Here is a 12,743-nt window from a genome sequence, read left to right on the forward strand (position 1 = left end):
GTATATGTATAATAAAAAGCTATCAGAAATCTATAAGCAAAGCATTTCGTAAGCATAGGAGAAATCAGAAATTTATAAGCATACCTATATCAATAAATTTTCATAAGCATTGTGATGTGACTTCACAAGGGACACCAGCAAAGCTATTAATACCATCAGAAATCTATAAGCAAAGCATTTCGTAAGCATAGGAGACATCAGAAATTTATAAGCATACCTATATCAATAAATTTTCATAAGCATTGTGATGTGACTTCACAAGGGACACCAGCAAAGCTATTAATATCATTTAATGAAAAAGAGAAAAAAAATCAACCCTAATCATTTATTATTGCTAGTCGTGTTTTTCTTCTCGAAAAACTTGAGGTCCATTATGGCAATCAAGTGTTTGTAGATTTTATTAGTTTGTTGTTTTCATTCCTGTTCATCAGCTTTGCTTCTCAAGTGACTTTCCTCTCTTGTTTTCAAAACTCCGTTCTCTCTCCACACAAATATTTGTTCACCTCAGAAAGTCTGGCATTCTCCTGCACTCATTCTTACCACTTGCTGCATTTCTCTATTTGCTACTTGAAAAGATTTAATTTGATTTGGTTTTGAACATTGTTTGACCAAACAGAATGATTTAATTGTTTTTAAGTCCTCAACCATCATTCAAGTAGGTAAGTGAAGAGCTTACCTGAAGGTATTAACGGTTTTGAAAGTTTTGTTTCCACTGAAACAATGACATGAAACCAGAACTCCTCAGTGAATAGCAGTTCAGACTCCAATTTGAACATTGTTTGACCAAACAGAATGATTTAATTGTTTTTAAGTCCTCAACCATCATTCTAGTAGGTATGTGAAGAGCTTACATGAAGGTATTAACGGTTTTGAAAGTTTTGTTTCCACTGAAACAATGACATGAAACCAGAACTCCTCAGTGAATAGCAGTTCAGACTCCAGAGGCAGAAATTTAGATAGGTAGTAGGTACTTTATTAGTTATTTCTGTTATTAGTGAAATATGCACTTTTGAGATTTTGCATCAGTAGTTAGAGAGTTACACCATTAATTTAGTCTATCGATTGGGTAAACATTATTAAGATAGGTAGTAGGTACTTTATTAGTTATTTCTGATGTTATTAGTGAAATATGCACTTTTGAGATTTTGCATCAGTAGTTAGAGAGTTACACCATTAATTTAGTCTATCGATTGGGTAAACATTTTCGGTGGGTAGCCTAAAAATGGCTAAGAAAAGATAGAAGAACAGCAGAAATAACAGTTCTTTGCAAAAGAAAAACTTTCAATTCACCCAAACCCCTCTTCTTTTATTTCTTTAGTCCGATCAAAATATGAATGGAGGAGGATGATGAGGAGGAGGAGGAGGAGGAGGAGGAGAAGGAAGAATGGCGGTATTTATCGATTATTATTATTATTGAATGGAAGGAAGACAGCGCGAATTTTCAACGAAGAAACAACTACAACGAAGAAGGGAGGGAGAATAGGAAGGGAGGGGAGGGGGAGAGGAAATAATCGGGAAGAGAAGAAAACGTTAGGAGAAAGGGGAAGAAGGGAAAATAAGGGAGAAATGGAAGAGGAGAAGGGAAATTAAGGGAGAAAGATAGGTGGAGGGGAAAGGAAAATAAGGGAGAGAGGGAGGAGGAGAAAGAGAAAAAGGGAGAGAGGGAGGAGGAGAAAGCGAATGGGGAAGGTAGGGAAGAAGAGAAGAGGACGATAAAGAGGAAAGAATGAGTATGAGAGGAGGAGGAGGAGAAGAAGGAGGAGGAGGAGAGAGAGAGATAGAGAGAGGAAGTTGGGTAGATTTTTACCTGATTTATTACTTTCTAATGGAAATGCAATAGATTTAGATTTGTAAATAAAATATTAAATAATTTATTTTAACCCAAATATTATTTAAATGCACAATGTATAGTCATACCTAATGATACCTAAGTTAACACACATAAATCTCATTTACTCTTAAAATGGTAGGCAACACCATTTAAATCACGATTATTAGATTTAATTATTTAAAAAAAGTCTTTCGAAGTGCAAAAAGGGGCACCCTTTTATCATAAATTCATTTACATACACATCCGAGTCAATTTATCTGTCTGTAATTCGTTTGGAAAAAGGTCCCCATAGCCAGGGATTGTACATGAAACAAGCAAATAATTTCCAGTCTATGGATTCTAATTATGGACATAAAATGTTCACAATAAGTATGAAGACTCCCTTGATGGTCTCCTGCCCCCTGTTATAACTCCACCAGTGGCAGCATTTGTTGTCATTAACTTTTTGAAGTCGTCAAACCAGAAAAAAAGAAGGGGTTTCGAATAGGGGGATTCCTAAAGATATTTCAATTTTCCCTATAATGGCATATGAGAGCTAACCCTTACTGTTTAACAAGGCTGTATCTGGCATAATTTCTGCAGGTTTATGTAAAGCTTGGAGCATGCTAAGACCGAGGTCTCAATGGTCTGTTTTCCACCACATAGGTACTTTTCGATTGTCTGAGCTTGAGTGGTCGACATAACAATCAAGTTTATGGACTTTCGAAAGTCATTTTCATGCGTTAAGCACAACTGTTTGGTAAGGGGCAGCCCCTGCACTCCCCTATTGTCCCTGAAAAACTATTGTCTAATAAAAGTGAATGATCATACGCTTTTTTACTCTTTTTCTAAAAAGGGCTGATACCTAAAAAAAAGTAATCATAAAAGTCAAAAATTCCAAAGAGGAGGGGATGCTAAAAAAAAAAGCTGAAAAGGGAGATTTTTGACTCTCATGTGTGAGTGTTGAAAAATTGTTCGGGAAATATGAAATTTTAAGGATTTTTCAACCAGATATATTATAAAGCGGCGCGCAGCCATGTTGGAAAAAATTTCATTGTTAAACTTGAACTTAATATTTTTGTTTACTTCCTCTAAAGTAGGCATAAAATGTATTTTTTATAGACATACAAAACATACCTAGATTGATGTAATTATGAGGATGATTGTCATTTTTAATGCCGTCCTATTAAGATGCAAAACACACTTTCAAATTAACAAATACATATATCCCTTTGTGGACATTGGCTTTCTCCATGATTTTATATCCTTCTATCATTCAAACGTATAGATTACCTACCTACTAAACTACCTAATGAATTGTTCTACAAAGTAGTGTAGTAGGTAGGTATAGGTACTACGTCTTGTAGGATGCATATTATAGGTACAACTCTGTTAGGTACATAATTATTTACTTTGGAAAATATAGGTTTTCTCTGATGTGGGAAGAATATCATTTTAAAAGTAATATTACTTTGAATCAATCAAACAGTAAAACTCACTCTTGCAAACCTGTAGATAAAGAATTTTCCCCATTTTAAAAGCTTTTCCCCCAAGTTTTGAGCTCGGGGATGGTAGTGTTGCTCTTCTCGCCTCTCCCTATCTCAAGTCACATTATAAAACGTATTAAAGCCGTTTTATAACCGTATCGGGAACTCTTTAATGCAGCTTTAGGAACAGATTTTCTTCACGTAAGTACCTACTCTTTTAAAAAGGTTCTTTCTCTTTTCTTGTAGCATGGAAATCCCATATGATTTTTTTATAGCTAGATATATATCTACCTATTATTTATTTTTATTTCCTTTTTCTTGACGAAGAAAAATTGAAAACAAGAACTACATGGTATGATTCTTATTGCAATTGTTATCATTCAATTTTCCCCATTTCCCGATGAATGGCAGAAAATTTTCGCCTGTAGGTGTGATGGGGGTCCGTGTAATGCTTGTCCTTTTATATTGGTATACCGAGCTTACACCAAGGTACCCATCCTTATCTAGCAGGGTAATAAATTACATTACAAAGCGAAAAAGTTTAAACGAGATTTTTTTAATATTTTTCTCCTGCCCCCCACGGAAAATTAGATTTTTTTTTTGATATAGGTATTTGACATAGTAAATGTTTTCAGTTCGATTCATTTTCCACTTTGATTTTTTTTTTCTTCGAAAGTTTCAAAACCCTCCACAAAAAAGTACTGATATATAAAAAAGACGTCAATGTGGGACCTCCCTTCTACATTAGCTCTTCTAAAGAAAATAATAATTTTCCATCACTCCTACATCAATTTACCTTGCTGTTGAACCATTGATCCCGGATTACGAAACCTAAATCTTGACCGCAGTGCACTGATGAAAATTACAAAACAATTAACATTGTTATCTTCATTAGTGTACTGCGGTCAAGATCTAGGTTTCGTAATCCGGGATCAATGGTTCAACAGCAAGGTAAATTGATGTAGGAGTGATGAAAAATTATTATTTTCTTTAGAAGAGCTAATGTAGAAAGGAGGTCCCACATTGACGTCTTTTTTTTATATCAGTACTTTTTTGTGGAGGGCAACTCTTGACGTTAATTTTTTAACACGAAGTGTTTTTTGGGGGGGATATCACTATTTTTTGCTGTAAGTACTTACCCATCTAAGTTCATACACATTTAGAAAAATAAATGAACCTAATTTTTAATAGATACCCACGTAGTTGCTTCAGAAGTAAGCATATTCAGTATTTAGGTAGGTACCTACATATGTATCAACTATAACAGTTCTTTGCAAAAGAAAAACTTTCAATTCACCCAAACCCCTCTTCTTTTATTTCTTTAGTCCGATCAAAATATGAATGATGCAAGCAAATTGATTCCTAGAAACGACAATGGAATAAAAAAATCCATACAACTCACGAGTGTGTCTACTCATATCTTCCTTTCAATAAAAAAGATTGAAAGAAAAGTCAGAAAAATATTATTGCAAAGATTCTCTGGAAAGGCGGAGTTTTCAGAGATCTAACATTAATATTTATTACAAAATGACAACTCAAATTTCTCAAACAATATAAAACACTTAAAGATAGAAACATTTCTTTTGAGAATTTTTATTCTGTCAAAGGTCCTCTCTTCTTTTTTCCTTCGTTCATATAAAAAAGTGCTAATAACAATAAATTTAATATCAAATAAAAATACCTACTTGAGAAATTTTATACAGGTTTAACCGAAAGGACACATACAAGAAGAACATCCGTGAACTGAACAGCACGCTTTGTCATCGGTTTTGTGGATAAGGTTTGTAGATTTTTATGGGCCTGAACAAATACACCGAAAACTTACCGCATAATAAAGTTTTAAAGAAGTATCTTATCCATGCCTTGAATATTTGGACACTTTTTTCGGAAGGAAGTTTGAGAATAGAGACAACCCACCTACGTCTTATTCAGAAATAGTTAAAAATCCCATCGAAAAAGGCGTAATGACCTTAATAAATAGTCGAAAGAGTTCCACTAAAGAAGCAGAAAAAAGGAACTATATCACCTTCGTATATTCATAGAAGCTTTAACCTATAACTATATATCCTTTAGGGCTGTTTGCCCCTATACACCTAAGTCTCAGGGTGGGCTTTTTGTGTATGGAAGTAAGTAACTAAAAGATTTGCCCCAAAGAAGAACAAGGGAGAAATAACCAAAAACATGAACAACCTATATATCCTTTAGGGCTGTTTGCCCCTATACACCTAAGCCTCAGGGTGGGCTTTTTGTGTATGGAAGTAAGTAACTAAAAGATTTGCCCCAAAGAAGAACAAGGGAGAAATAACCAAAAACAAGAACCAGCAACTTATTTCCCACTCCAAAGATGTTGCAAAGACCCAGTAAGAACTATTAAGAAGTTTTACAAGACACTTCTCAATATCCACAAAAGATTTCAAGCAGATGTTTTTATTAGATCAGATGGAATCATTTCTTTGATATTAATAATGGTAGGTATCTATGATCTGAACAAACCAATTGACAAACAATAAACTCTGATACTTATACTCGAAAGATTTTGCCGCATTGCTCAGAAGACGGTCTATGATCTGAACAAACCAATTGACAAACAATAAACTCTGATACTTATACTCGAAAGATTTTGCCGCATTGCTCAGAAGACGGTCCTTCTAGAGGTGTGGAACTCAGAACACTCTGAGGAATTTCGGGAGTCTTTCTGATTCTTCTGATGCCAGTATGTAACCATGATGGTCTTCTCCTAATTTCGCTAGTTTATCACCTTCATACCGATCTATTTTTACTTTACCTTCTAGAGGTGTGGAACTCAGAACACTCTGAGGAATTTCGGGGGTTTTACTGATTCTTCTGATGCCAGTATGTAACCATGATGGTCTTCTCCTAATTTCGCTAGTTTATCACCTTCATACCGATCTATTTTTACTTTGTTAGAGCTATTGCACTTCCAATAGTATCTGAAATAGGTCTTTTGGTCCACCGTTCCTTATAAAGGACTGTTCAAGACTTTCTTGTGAGGGTCCATCATTTTCTCGGATATTGTAGACTGTAGACTCACAGTAGCATGTCTGTTGTTTTCATTACTTACACTTGTTGTTTAGTTCTAAACCAAGTCTGTGTCATGAAGATTAGTAATTAATTAGTACCTACTAATTAAAATTCCTTATAAAGGACTGTTCAAGAATTTCTTGTGAGGGTCCATCATTTTCTCGGATATTGTAGACTGTAGACTCACAGTAGCATGTCAGTTGTTTTCATTACTTACACTTGTTGTTTAGTTCTAAACCAAGTCTGTGTCATGAAGATTAGTAATTAATTAGTACCTACTAATTAAATTGCAATTTCCACTAAACGTGTTCAATCCCCCCTAGTCCAACATTGGCTTTAAAATCCGGTGCCATCCTACCTACTGTTTTCCTGTGTATAAATAGTGAAGATTACGAAGTACTCATCATCAGTTTGTTTCCATCAGTCCTTCAGTGAACAACTTCAGTGTTTTCCTGTGTATAAATAGTGAAGATTACGAAGTACTCATCATCAGTTTGTTTCCATCAGTCCTTCAGTGAACAACTTCAGCAACACAATCATCATGTTCAAGTCTCTGGTACTAGTGGCATGTTTAGCCTGCATAGGTTCCGTGCTGACAAATATTGAATTTGATGAAGTACAAAGAGTACCTATAAATGGAGTTTTTTTTAAGCTATAGTGTAAACTGTAAAACTAGAAATTTCTGTGACTCCCCCAAATGTTAACTGTCACTCAGTGATCAGTGGTTTCAAGAGCCTCGCCTCAAAGAAAGACATTCGGTTTTTGATTTTAGGATTCTCACATTTTGGCCCTAAATTACTATTCAGACAAGACTAGAAGAAGGCCCTTACTAGGTCTGTCTTGTAAAGGTTTCAAGGACCTTGCTCACCCGACGGTGCTGAACTCAAAAGTAAGTGTCTCCCTAGCCCTAGAGTATTGAATTTGATGAAGTACAAAGAGTACCTATAAATAGAGTTTTTTTAAGCTATAGTGTAAAACTAGAAATTTCTGTGACCTGTCACTCAGTGGTCAGTGGTTTCAAGAGCCTCGCCTCAAAGAAAGACATTCGGTTTTCGATTTTAGGATTCTCACATTTTGGCCCTAAATTACTATTCAGACAAGACTAGAAGAAGGCCCTTACTAGGTCTGTCTTGTAAAGGTTTTTATAGACCGAGCGTCCAATTTTGTTTTCTTTCCCACAAAATTAAAAATTTATGCAATGTAAAGGTTTGCTTTTCTTGCAGAAAGCCTTCTGTATGCAAAGTAAAGGTTTGCTTTTCTTGCAGAAAGCCTTCTGTGGGTATAATGCCTATCCAAAAGACTTCATTTTTCATGAACTTTTGTTTCTTCTTTATGCAATGTAAAGGTTTGCTTTTCTTGCAGAAAGCCTTCTGTGGGTATAATGCCTATCCAAAAGACTTCATTTTTCATGAACTTTTGTTTCTTCTCATTACAGAGGTATTGCCTGATGCCATTGAAACTGAATGCGGTGAATGTTCTGAGAAACAGAAAGAAGGGTCCAAGAAAATCTTCAAATTCCTCATCGAACAGAAACCAGAAGAATGGAAAGCTTTGGAAGGCAAATACGATCCATCTGGCACTTACAAAAAGAAATTTGAAGCTACATTGAAATCCATGACAAACTGAGAATGATTCATCTAATACATATTCTAATCTGATAACTGTGTTTTGTTATTGCAGGTGTAAAATAGCATGTATGTAAATATGCAAGATGTGAAAACAAATAAATGTATTTAGTCATACTTACATGACTAAAAACTTACCTTCTTCTTAATTTTCACTTATGTCTCTCAATTAGGTACCCACATATTTGAAAATTAATAGGCTAAAGTTAAACCATTTATCCATCTCTCAATTACATAAAGTTTACCATGAAAAGACTAAAGTTAAGCTATTTATCTAATTTACAAGAAGGCCCAATCCGGCCCATACCCAATATATTAGGGAGGGATGGCCCCATGGGCCCACCCTAAATACGGCCCTGGGCCCAATGTCACATTCACTTTTGGCATTTGGCTCTCGCCTAATATGAAGGGAAATTTGGGATCAATATGTGCCAATTTCAACCTGAGGTGAATATTGTTACGGATGTAGGTAGGTACTTGAACATTGTCCAGAATTCAAGATCTTGAGTCTTTGGGGAAGAAGGCAAATATATGTACTTCAACCTCATTGGATTCCTAGCTTCCTTGCCGGACCAACTGGACAAGGACTGACTTCCTTGATTGGATAGTAATGAAAACCCTTCAAAGGCGAAAAACGAAAATGTGAAACAAGACTTACTTTTGAGTTCCGGTTAAAACGTCCCCAGTTCGGGTCCCCTTGAGTTTGTCTTATAGAAAAAAATTGCATCTTTATGCACCAAATTTACCACATATGCAGCTGTAGAATATGCGAACCATAAATACCCTTTTCGATTATGGGGATGGTTCAGTTAATCATGGCCAATTTAACGGTCCAAAAACCACGTGGTAAAACCCGCGGTCCTCACGCATAACCATTAGCTAATAACAAAATTATTGGATAGTCCAAACCAAAATGGAAATTTTATTAGCTACCTGTTCCTAAAGTTGTTGTTGGAGAGGAGGGGTTATAAATCAAGTTATGATTACTAGTACTTGTTGAGGTAGACTAGTTGGCAAAATTAGGTGTCATACTGAATTTGGAGTATTTTTAATCGTCAGCAATAATGTCTGTTACATAAGTAATGGACTCTTATACATACAGTAAGATATAGGGTCAATGACCACTAGGAATTGGGAAATGTTAATTAATGTCTGAGGCATTTCCCACCACGTCATCTTTAGATAGGCATTTAGTATCAAAAAATAACAAAACAATCATTTTTATTGGCAGCAACGAGAGAACAATTTGTCTTTTCTATTAGGTACCTTTTATGAAAAAAAAAAACATACAGTAAGATATATAGGGTCAATGACCACTAGGACTTGGGAAATGATAATGTCTGAGGCATTTCCCACCACGTCATCTTTAGATAGGCATTTAGTATCTATCGTTAAACAAAAAATAACAAAACAATCATTTTTATTGGCAGCAACGAGAGAACAATTTGTCTTTTCTATTAGGTACCTTTTATGAAAAAAAAAAAAGGGACAGAGGCGTGTGGTGGGATTTTCCAAAGGGGAAGATAGAAAGTTATAAACCGATCTACAGTATACCGATCTACTGGTGGTCTTATGCCATCCACTTAATTAAGCTCAGACAGTCGAAACGTGTGCGGCGAAAGAACCTAGGTCTTTCAGACGCTCTGAGTGTATAATTGGCTGGCATTAGAATAAAGGTTGAATAATCACTTACTATGTATTTCCAATTCCAAGTACCTATATATACCTACGTGATTATTCAACCTGGATGGTAAGTGTTATGTTAAGGCGGTCTCTTCTTAATCCCTTGTGAGCCGCGTCCATTTTTGTTTAGGACTATTGCACTGAAAAGTGTAAATCAAGGGCCACAGGGGGTGAGAGGAAAGGAAGTGGTGCTTCCCTAGGTCCCCTAGCTCTATCCGCCACTGCTTAGGAAAATTATTGGTTTTCCACAGAAACCTACATGTACAATTTTTAATTACAAAGCAGCAAACAAATAGTTGGAAAACCAGATTCGCCAGTTTGTGAAACTACTGATGCAGTAAATAACCCGTACTTATCAACTTACCTAGAGGTACCCAGAGGACATGCCAGATAATGGGGAATAAATAATGAAGTGCGTACCTAAACATCCGAAAAATTGACAGAATATTCTATTATCATCCAATATCCATAGGTATTAGGTAAGTCATAAATGAAATAATTGAGTAAACATCGGAAAAATTGATAGTAGGTATCTTCCATTGTCAAATTGTCATCCAAAATCCATACGTAAGTCATAAATGGACCAAGTTTCAGATCCAGTAAAAGTTGTTTGAAAGTTATTTACAAGATTTCACATACAGGTAGGTATAGGTTATTAGGGAGACTGAGTGAGAGAAGGTATGATATAGGGGAGAGAGAGAGAATGTGGGTGATGAAAGAGAAAGTAAATACACGGGCGACAACGTGTCAATAATTTAAATTAAAAATGTCAATTCATTAAAGGGATGAGAGAGAGGGAGATCCAGTAAAAATTGCTTAAAAGTTAGTTACAAGATTTCACATACAGGTAGGTATAGTATAGGTTATTAGGGAGACCGAGTGAGAGAAGGTATGTGGTAGATATAGGAGAGAGAGAGAGAGAGAGAATGTGGGCGATGAAAGAGAAAGTAAATACACGGGCGACAACGTGTCAATAATTTAAATTAAAAATGTCAATTCATTAAAGGGATGAGAGAGAGGGAATATTTCCCCATCAGTGTTACAGTATTTATCTAAACAATCAACTCTGTTGCTCCCCCTTTTCATCTCTCTCTCTCCCTCTCTCTCTCTCTCTCTCATCACACCCATCCACCCGCTATAACACCCCCCTTATCATGCTCAAAATTCTCTCTCTCTCTCCCTTTTTTTTTCGGAAAATGTTATGAAATTTTCAAAATTAAATTTTCTCAAGCAAAGCAAAGCAGCACATCGTGAAAGAGAGAAAAAGGGGAGGAGGAGGAGGAGAAGGAAGAATGGCGGTATTTATCGATTATTATTATTATTGAATGGAAGGAAGACAGCGCGAATTTTCGACGAAGAAACAACTACAGCGAAGAAGGGAGGGAAAATAGGAAGAGAGAAGAGAGGGAAAGGAAATAATCGGGAATCGGGAAGAGAAGAAAACGTTAGGAGAAAGGGGAAGAAGGGAAAATAAGGGAGAAAGGGAAGAGGAGAAGGGAAAATAAGAGAGAGAGGGAGGAGGAGAAAGCGAATGGGGAAGGTAGGGCAGAAGAGAAGAGGAAGATAAAGAGGAAAGAATGAGGATGAGAGAAGGAGGAGAAGGAGGAGGAGAGAGAGAGAGATAGAACAAGGGGGGGGGACAGGGAGGAGAAGGAAACGGTAGTCTTATTCGGTGGAGAGAGTATCTAAACATCGTCAAAATTTGGCAAAGATGTGTTCTGCAAAGGCAAAGCTCTGAGCAATGCTACACTTTAGGATGTTAAGTACGAGACTTGTCTTTTTGGGAAAACCACTTATTTTGTATCCATATTCACTCATTGAATATGATGCCTCGAAAGCTCAGTGATTAACCTTTTGCGGACAGATTCATGTGTCACATAAAATCATGGTTCCGCCATTATGGTAGGAGAAATATAACTTAAATCTGGCGATACAACTCTCTCTCTCCCGCCCTCTCTCTCTCTCTCTTTCTCCTGCTCCCTAAAGCCCTATCTCTCTCCCTTCCTAACACCCTTTCTCTAATTTTTGGATCCCTTTCTCCCATTTTTCCCTCTCCCATCAATTGTGTGTACTCTGCTGGTCCACAATATATTTTGTTTTCTTTAAATGTTTAATTGAAAAGTTAATAAAATTAAAATATTTATTCAACAGGTGTCCAGATCCGAGAGAATAGGACAACTCTCTCTCTCTCTCCTCTCTCTCTCTAACTTTCCCCCTCTCTCGCCCCCCCTCCTCTCGGTGAAATTATATATTTTTCAAATAGAAGGTGGAGGCGATATTGGGAGAAGGGGTGGGGAGAAGAGGCGTAAACGCTAAGGGAGGGGAAAAGAGGGAGAGAAAATGGGGTAGGAACGGGGGGGGGTAATGAAATTTAACAGGGGAGGAAGGAGAGGGAGGGTGTATTTAATTCTCTTCTATTAAGACAGTTGTGTTTACTTTTTCTTTTCCTGATAAGAGCCTTTGTCTTTTTTCCGCACACCTCCTTGACGTATACTCTCTCTCTCTCTCCCTCCCTCTCTCTCTCTTTCTCCTGCTCCCTAAAGCCCTATCTCTCTCCCTCCCTAACACCCTTTCTCTAATGTTTGGATCCCTTTCTCCCATTTTTCCCTCTCCAATCAAGATCTTTTGGTCCCATTTCCCTCTCTTGCTCTCTCTGTAAATTGCTTATATTTATGAATTTGCCTCTATTGACAATACCTGCTCAGATGAATTCTTCCATATACCTACCTACTTATACAATATATCAAATCAAATCAAATCATGGTATATTTTTGTGTTAAAGCTGAGAGCTTTCTCACAACTTTGTGGGAATTACAGTAGATATTACAAGTCTTTCATTTACTCAATCATCATATTTATTGTCGCTCGTCTCTTCGACTTGTAATGCCGCCACTGGTCGCTACTCGATTAAAGTAGATATACTCAATTGTCCTCACGAGGCTGAGTGCACCCCGAACTCCAAGCACAGAGCCGAAAAAAACCTCGGCCCCGCCGGGAATCGAACCCGGGCTTCCTGCGTGCAAAAAACAAAAGGCTAGCCGGAAATGACCAACCTGTTGTAACGTTAACCTTACAGGACATTATGTAGGTAGGTAA

At 36.7% G+C, this 12,743-nt stretch overlaps 1 protein-coding gene across 1 annotated transcript; it reads left to right on the plus strand.

Annotated features, from left to right (window-relative positions):
* The first annotated feature begins 6,880 nt into the window (after positions 1 to 6,880).
* On the plus strand, positions 6,881 to 8,090 carry LOC103519166 (ejaculatory bulb-specific protein 3-like). Its single transcript, XM_008484252.2, has 3 exons — positions 6,881 to 6,923; positions 7,196 to 7,228; positions 7,775 to 8,090. Exons 1-3 carry the CDS (start codon positions 6,881 to 6,883, stop codon positions 7,963 to 7,965), a joined length of 267 nt encoding a protein of 88 aa, XP_008482474.1. The 3' UTR covers positions 7,966 to 8,090.
* The last annotated feature ends 4,653 nt before the right edge of the window (positions 8,091 to 12,743 follow it).

This window comes from Diaphorina citri, unplaced genomic scaffold (assembly GCF_000475195.1).
Source record: "Diaphorina citri unplaced genomic scaffold, Diaci psyllid genome assembly version 1.1 scaffold2583, whole genome shotgun sequence".
In the NCBI taxonomy this organism is placed as follows: Eukaryota; Metazoa; Arthropoda; class Insecta; order Hemiptera; family Psyllidae; genus Diaphorina; species Diaphorina citri.

Excerpts from the sequence above, each read along its gene's own strand:
- LOC103519166 (XM_008484252.2), top strand. The coding sequence starts at position 6,881 with ATGTTCAAGTCTCTGGTACTAGTGGCATGTTTAGCCTGCATAG. Across the intron at positions 6,924-7,195 it reads GGCATGTTTAGCCTGCATAG|GACCTTGCTCACCCGACGGT; the intron begins GTTCCGTGCTGA and ends AAAGGTTTCAAG. Across the intron at positions 7,229-7,774 it reads CGACGGTGCTGAACTCAAAA|AGGTATTGCCTGATGCCATT; the intron begins GTAAGTGTCTCC and ends TTCTCATTACAG.